Source organism: Hippocampus zosterae, chromosome 8, assembly GCF_025434085.1.
Source record: "Hippocampus zosterae strain Florida chromosome 8, ASM2543408v3, whole genome shotgun sequence".
Classification (NCBI taxonomy): domain Eukaryota; kingdom Metazoa; phylum Chordata; class Actinopteri; order Syngnathiformes; family Syngnathidae; genus Hippocampus; species Hippocampus zosterae.
This window is the reverse complement of record NC_067458.1, coordinates 8419775-8426506: the sequence shown is the minus strand read 5'-3', so window position 1 is coordinate 8426506 and position 6732 is coordinate 8419775. Positions and strand designations below refer to the sequence as shown.

At 39.6% G+C, this 6732-nt stretch overlaps 1 protein-coding gene across 1 annotated transcript; it reads left to right on the top strand.

Annotated features, from left to right (window-relative positions):
- Window positions 1-47: 47 nt before the first annotated feature.
- Window positions 48-6281, top strand: acer1 (alkaline ceramidase 1). The gene is made up of 7 exons (XM_052074330.1): window positions 48-330; window positions 1073-1185; window positions 1289-1403; window positions 2287-2425; window positions 2822-2959; window positions 4961-5098; window positions 5170-6281. The coding sequence occupies exons 1-7, from the start codon at window positions 324-326 to the stop codon at window positions 5345-5347; spliced, it is 828 nt and encodes a 275-aa protein (XP_051930290.1). The 5' UTR covers window positions 48-323; the 3' UTR covers window positions 5348-6281.
- The last annotated feature ends 451 nt before the right edge of the window (window positions 6282-6732 follow it).

Here is a 6732-nt window from a genome sequence, read left to right as displayed (position 1 = left end):
ATGGACCGGTTAATCCTCCTTACCTCACGAAGAATTACACAGAGATGTGCTACTGCACCTGTTACTCGTCTCATTTGTGATTTACTTCATAATGCTGTCCAGCAAAGAAACCTTAAAGGGGGGGGGGGGGGGTGCTGCTTGGTCCTTCCATATGGATTGTCTAGCCCCATTAAAATGCGGCACATGCTCGTCAGTGATGTCACAGTCTGGTGCGACAGGATTGCCAGCGTTTTGATGCTCCACCCTGTCGAAATTCACCTGTTGAGTCACCTGGAACCTTGCAGCACTTCTAAACTGGATGCACTGGAAACAAGAAGTTGGGCATGGGAGGTAGGTGAAATATTCCCAACACTGTCCATGTTACAAGAGATGTTTTGCATGGGTTCTGCCACTGTAAACTAAGATATGGAAACCAGAAACTTGAGTTTATCCATCTTGACAGGAAGGTCTGGCAGTCTGTAGCAAGATACAGTAGATACAAAGTAGTAGTAATAGAAAAATGTATATCTATTGTAATCAGATCTGATCTAATTTTCCATCATTTTGACTTTCTTACGGAACGATACTGAGTGTGAAAATGCGATGAACAGTGGTTCTTCCACGTTTTTTTTCTTTCATCTCAAGATAAGAATACTTTATGTATATTGCTATAACCTCCATTTGCTTTATTTGATAGTTATTTGTGGTTCAAAAATAGGTTAAATCCTCCCGATACCATTTTGTGTCTTTGATAATGGGAGTGTTAGCAGCGTTTTCATTCAGTGCAGTACACAAAGGCTTTGTGAAACTAAGCAAATGCATATTTGAATCCAGGGGCATGAAGGGAGGGTCAATTTCCATAAACCACCAACAATGACTCCACCAGTCCACCTGTGTGTGTGTGTGTGTGTGTGTCTGTGTGTGATTGTGTGTGTGTGTGTGTGTGTGTGTGTGTGTGTGTGTGTGCGTGTGCGTGTGCGCGTGCGCGTGTGTGCGTGCGTCCGTGCGTCCGTGCGTGTGCGCGTGTGCGTGTGTGCGCGCGTGCAGCTGACCATTGCTCAGGTTTTTGTTCATCTGAGTTTCTGTCCGTCAGGGTTCTACTCAAGTGAAAGGATGGCAGGAGTTTTCTCCTATGAGAGCTCAGAGATTGATTGGTGTGAAGACAACTACAAACATTCTGAACATGTGGTGGAGTTCTTCAACACTGTGAGATACTTTATAGAGATTCTTCATCGCTTATTATTGACAATCTAAATCCTGGTGGGCTTGGTTGTATTCAATGCTGAAAAGCTTTTTTCCCCCCTCATAGATGAGCAGCTTCATTTTTTTCCTTATATCTCCCATCATGCTCTACCTTCTTCACCCTTACGCCAAAGAGAGGAACTTGGCAATCCATCTCGTCTGGGTCATGATGTTATTTGTGGGTAAGTCATTTGTCTTACATGAATCCTGAATTAAATTCCCTGTTGACCTGATCTGCTCAGAAAAAAAGTCTCGGCTGACGATCCGAATTGTTAAACCTATCAATCAATATTTATGATCAAAAATCCCTTTGAGTATGGTCAATACTGAGCATGGTCCGATGCCCCGAAGTGACCTGATGTATGTGCTGTTGCTGTAGTTAAAAAATGGAAGAGTGTCTGTTTGAGATGAGTGCTTGTATAACCCAAGTCCCGTCATTCATCACAATAGAAATGACAAGGAGGAGGGTTTGCTCCACAATGTACATTAGTTATAAGATATGCAACGAGTTAGCCTACGGCTTCTTCTACTTCTACATGACGACTACTACTCCAAGTAGTACTCCGTTCCTTGTTTTTTTTTTTTCTGAGTGGACGTGTGGCAACATGCCGCCTCTCATAATTCAGTTTTACCACTGCACTCGACCAATATGTTTAGGCGACGGCATTCGTAATTTTTTTCGCCGGAGGTATCCTTAAGTGTGTGCTCGGGAGCCATGACAACACACGGCGATTTATTTTGTAGTCTTTTTTTTTTCATGCAGGGTCTTTCGCATTTTAAATATCGGTTAAGATGACTTGTACGAGGCTTCGCTCAGCTTTCCTCATTTTTTTCTCCATCTCTTTTTGTCACTGAAACGGCAGAGCCTCACTCTCGAGGTAGCACTCTAGTTTCAGACACGATTAAACAATATTTTCCACTCAGCCGACAGAATTCTTCTGATAATCTATAAATCTAATCACTGATTATGATGTCTTGTCTTTGATACTCCTAAAATCATAATTTCTATGTGATGTGAGCAGGTCAAATGAGGCTTTTTGCTGACTAGGGTTTTCCTCCTCTCAGGTATCTTCTCTGCCTATTTCCACATGACTCTCAGTTTTGTTGGCCAGATGCTGGATGAGTTGTCAATCTTGTGGGTGTTGGCGGTGGGATACGCCGTATGGTTCCCACGAAGGTTGTTCCCTTCTTTTATAAAGGACAGGTAAAGCAACAACAACCCAGCAGCTAGTGTATTACAATCTGTGTGATCATTCAGGAGGTAGATTAGGCTTGCTCGCTCTAATGCCTTCTGATCAAAGGAAAAGCTATTCATTCATTATACACACACGTCGCTCTGAAACCTAACCTGTGCTGGCGGAGGAGCCTGTCTGACAGCTCCAACAGGAGTCACTGTCAACAAGACACAATACAGCTTTACCACCTGAAACACAAACTGACAAAAAAGGCCTATTACAATGAAGCTCTGCCTTAACCTTTCATAATAATTAACCCTCAGATAGCTTGAAAAGGTGAATGCATTTTTAAACGATGCCTGAAACTATTTTGCATGCCTGTACTTTTTTTTTTCCTTGAAGACTTCCCTATGTGTCATGAATAGGTCCACCTTCTCAAGGCTCATCCTGGTGCTTACTGTCGCCACTTCAGTGTCCTCCTTTGTCAAACCGACTGTCAATGCCTATGCGCTCAACTGCTTCGGTCTGCACATGCTCTACATTCTGGCGATTGAGATGAGATGGTAGGGGGCTAATTACAGATTCAATTTTGAAATCACAGCTTTTCTTGTATGAAGTATGACTTTTTCTGCTTCCCCTGTGGTTGGGTAAGTTTTATAGTACCGTAATAAGGTACTCTACTCCCTATTGAGACTTTTTCATCATCAAAACCAGTTACTACAAGGTGCTATTTCTAGTACTTGGTCATCCAGGGTTCAGAATAACAATTAAGTTAAGAGCTACCACTGACTGGCAACCAGTTGAGCATGGACCCCACGTATGACCCAAAATCAGCTCAACAGTTACTTTAATGAGGACAAGTTTACAGATAATGAATAGAAGGATAACGTTTCTAACAGAACTTGGTAAAAGTAGGAAGTCGTGGCGATGTGCGAAATGAGCAGAGCAACATTGAGTTATGCATGGATGCACAGATTCGCATTTATAAAAACGACTTGATATCACAGAGACAAAAAATAAGTCGTTGGCTGGCAACCAGTTTAGGGTGTACTCCGCCTACTGCCTCAAGACAGCTGGGATAGGTTCCAGCATGCCCGCAACAGTTGTAATGATAAACAGTTCAGATTATGGATGGAAGGAATAAAAGCGGGTCACAATAAAATTGGTTCTTTAACGTGGTTGTGATTTACTGTATTTTGACATTAAATACCACTCTTTTTGCTTCAACATTCAAAGTATGTTAAAAAAAACTGTTAATTTGTCGCTGAAATTTGGAGTGACATTATAACACAAATACATTTAAGCAATTACAAGAGTGCCATCAGACTGATCTGCATACTGCAGGCAAAAGCAGAATGGCAAGAAATACAGCAGATCCTAGCAGCCCAACAATCAATTTAGTGTTGTTGTTCGTTAGTGTGTCTCATTCCGACTGATACATTCAACGTGGCGTGGTTTTCCCAGTTTTCTGCGACAGGTTTAGAGTGACAAAAAGTGACAGAAGGGACATACTGTGGGTCAACTGGCCTGGTATGGAAAATTTTGATTTAGTTTAGATGAAAGTGGAGCGCGGTTGGTTCACATTCAGACTTGTCAAATGACTTCTATTTTAGGACGGTTGATCTCTATTCATTAAATACCATATTGGCCCGAATATAAGACAGTGATATTTGCATTGAAATAAGACTGAAAAAGTGGGTGTCGTCACGACGCTAGATGGTGCCAGATATCATTGAAGTGAATGCTGAACTTGACTCCCCCACCCCTTGTCTTTCTTTTCTACGCTGGCCATCGTTCAATCTTGTCAAATAGAAAACATCCTCAGAATCAATCGCATTATGCTCTACCTTTTTTTTGCCACGAAGAATAAAAATAAAAATAGCGGTAGCATGAAGAAGAAAAATAAAAAATAGCGTTAAGAAAGAAAAGGGAAGAAAATAATAGCAGAGATAACAGAAAATGGAGAAACGTAGCAACATCCTGGAGAAAAGTGGGTCGAAGATCGGCCACGTTAACTGGCAGCTGAGGAGAAGTTACGATGTAAATTACATTTAAAAAACCAGAAGCCATTCATTTACGAATGTGATTGCACTTTCGATTTGAATGAGGCCAAATAACGTGCTTTTTTAATCAAATATATTGTTATAATCATTGGTTTCAGATGTACTGTAATTATTTTCTGTATAAAAATTAATTTGGCGTTCAAAAAGTCTTTTTTTCAAACTTGAGTCTTGAAAAAAGGGGGTCGTCTTATAATCAGGGCTGTCTTATATTCAGGCCAATAAGGTACAATACATATTACTTCCAGATTACTTTCCACAGAACGAGACAAGATTTTGGCCAGAAAAGCAATGGCGCCACCACAAAATCAAAGCACTTACCCTTTGACTATTTCATGATTTTCATAGCTCCCAGGAGGCACATATGTATTGTTTCTTAAAATTGCTCAATTATGCTCTGGAGTAAACATGAGCCTCACAGACTGTTTGTCTTGGTATTTCTGAGCATTTACACACTTTAACTAATTGCTAGTGATGTAATTTTCTCTGATCCTATTTATTTAGCTGTACTGACCAGAAGGCTTTGAGACTGGCCAAATGGTCAGTGGCTTTGTGGATTCTGGCTATCTCCTGTTGGATTAGTGATCGCTTTGGCTGTGGGTTTTGGCAGAGGATAAACTTCTGTTATTTGCACAGTATCTGGTAAGTTTGTGTTCTGTGTGCCTCATGTATTGTAAACCCTGAGTTTCTGATCCACTTGGACTATCCCTCAGGCACATTTTGATCGTCATCGCTGTGGCATATGGGAGTACGCTGATAGCCTACCTTGATGCCAACTACGAGATCCCCTACTCATTGCCTGGACTGCAGTACTGGCCCTGTGATAAATTGGCACTTGGATTACCTCATATTGTCTTGAAAGGCACGACCAAGACGCTCAAACGGTGCTAATGACTGTCACAGTGCAGACTGCATTTTTTAACTTACCGGTAAATTATTCGAGGTAACTGATGGCAGGCCAGCATTGTATCTCACTCTGTAGCAGTATAAATAGTAACAAATGGAATTGATAATAATAATAGTAGTAATAATAATAATAAGGATCATAGTAATATTAATAATAATGTTTTTTTTTAGTATTGGCTTCACATTTCAGAATCATTCATACATACATTCATACATGCATACATACACCTCATATATACAATGAGCTCACCAGACACTTTATGATAGGTAGCCTACATGTACTCACATACTCATGGTTTGTGTCGAATGAGAGATTCCAAAACGTTGGCACTCGTGCCTGGAAAAAAAAAGTTTTAAACTTTCAGTGTGATGGCGTGCAATTTTACAACTCTTTTATACAATACAATGTTAAACAAATGGCTCTCTGAGAGTGTCAATTGAAATGAAAAATTATGTTTTTTTCATTAATATTTATTAAAGTTTGAGTATGCAGATGGTTATTAATGATTCTAGATTACATTTATCTTTTCCCGATACTTGAATGTCTTTTAAGATCGAAATGTGTTTGTATTCAAAGCTTGGTGACAAAAGCAACCTCCATCCAAATCATGTCAATGTACTAGATTCTCTGTAATAAGTTTTTATACAAGTGAACCTGTGCGATTTGAATGTTTGTCTTCTTGCAAATGAGTTTCAGGCAGTTTTGTTTCAATAATTTATTTACTTTCAGTCCATAGATTCAGATATGCATTTCATTAAGTGTTGAATGTTTTTGATAGCATTATTACTCCTGCCATCACAGCATTGAAATAATGTTTGCATGTGTTTAGTTGGAGTTATAATGTAGCTCATTGTGTGATGTAGTGCTTGAGTTGAATTCTCTTCCAAAATAAAATGTGTCACAGCTACATAGAAATCACATTTCCTGGTGCTGATATTCTGTGGATGACGGTGAACGTTACAACAATGGATGTAAACCAAATGATGGAAATGGAAAGACTCAATATTTTGCTCCATGTTAAGGCTCAACAGTGACCTCACATGGACTCATGTTGGCATTGTTTAAAAAAACGGCATCTTAAATCAATTATAGTAATTGCTGAATGGTTGGTCCCTAAATGCGTGAAATATGAGTCAAAAGGAGTACCTAGTTCTAATTTGACTTTTTGGTGCATCTGTAAAGAAACATTACTAAGAGGACGGATGGCAAAAAACATAAGTGATATTTTTTGACATTATTGACATGGTATTGAGGTCTTAATGGTGGTTTTATTCGATAAAATCCTGATAATTCGTGAAGCTAATAGAATTGTTGATGATCCCCCAAAACGTATTTGCTATAAAAGTGAAAGTAACAAAGAACAACACTC

What these genes read in the sequence shown, in the direction of transcription:
- acer1 (XM_052074330.1), top strand. An exon ending in GGTCATGATGTTATTTGTGG is followed by an intron (nt 1,404 to 2,286) that starts GTAAGTCATTTG and finishes TCCTCCTCTCAG; the next exon opens with GTATCTTCTCTGCCTATTTC. An exon ending in CCTTCTTTTATAAAGGACAG is followed by an intron (nt 2,426 to 2,821) that starts GTAAAGCAACAA and finishes TGTCATGAATAG; the next exon opens with GTCCACCTTCTCAAGGCTCA.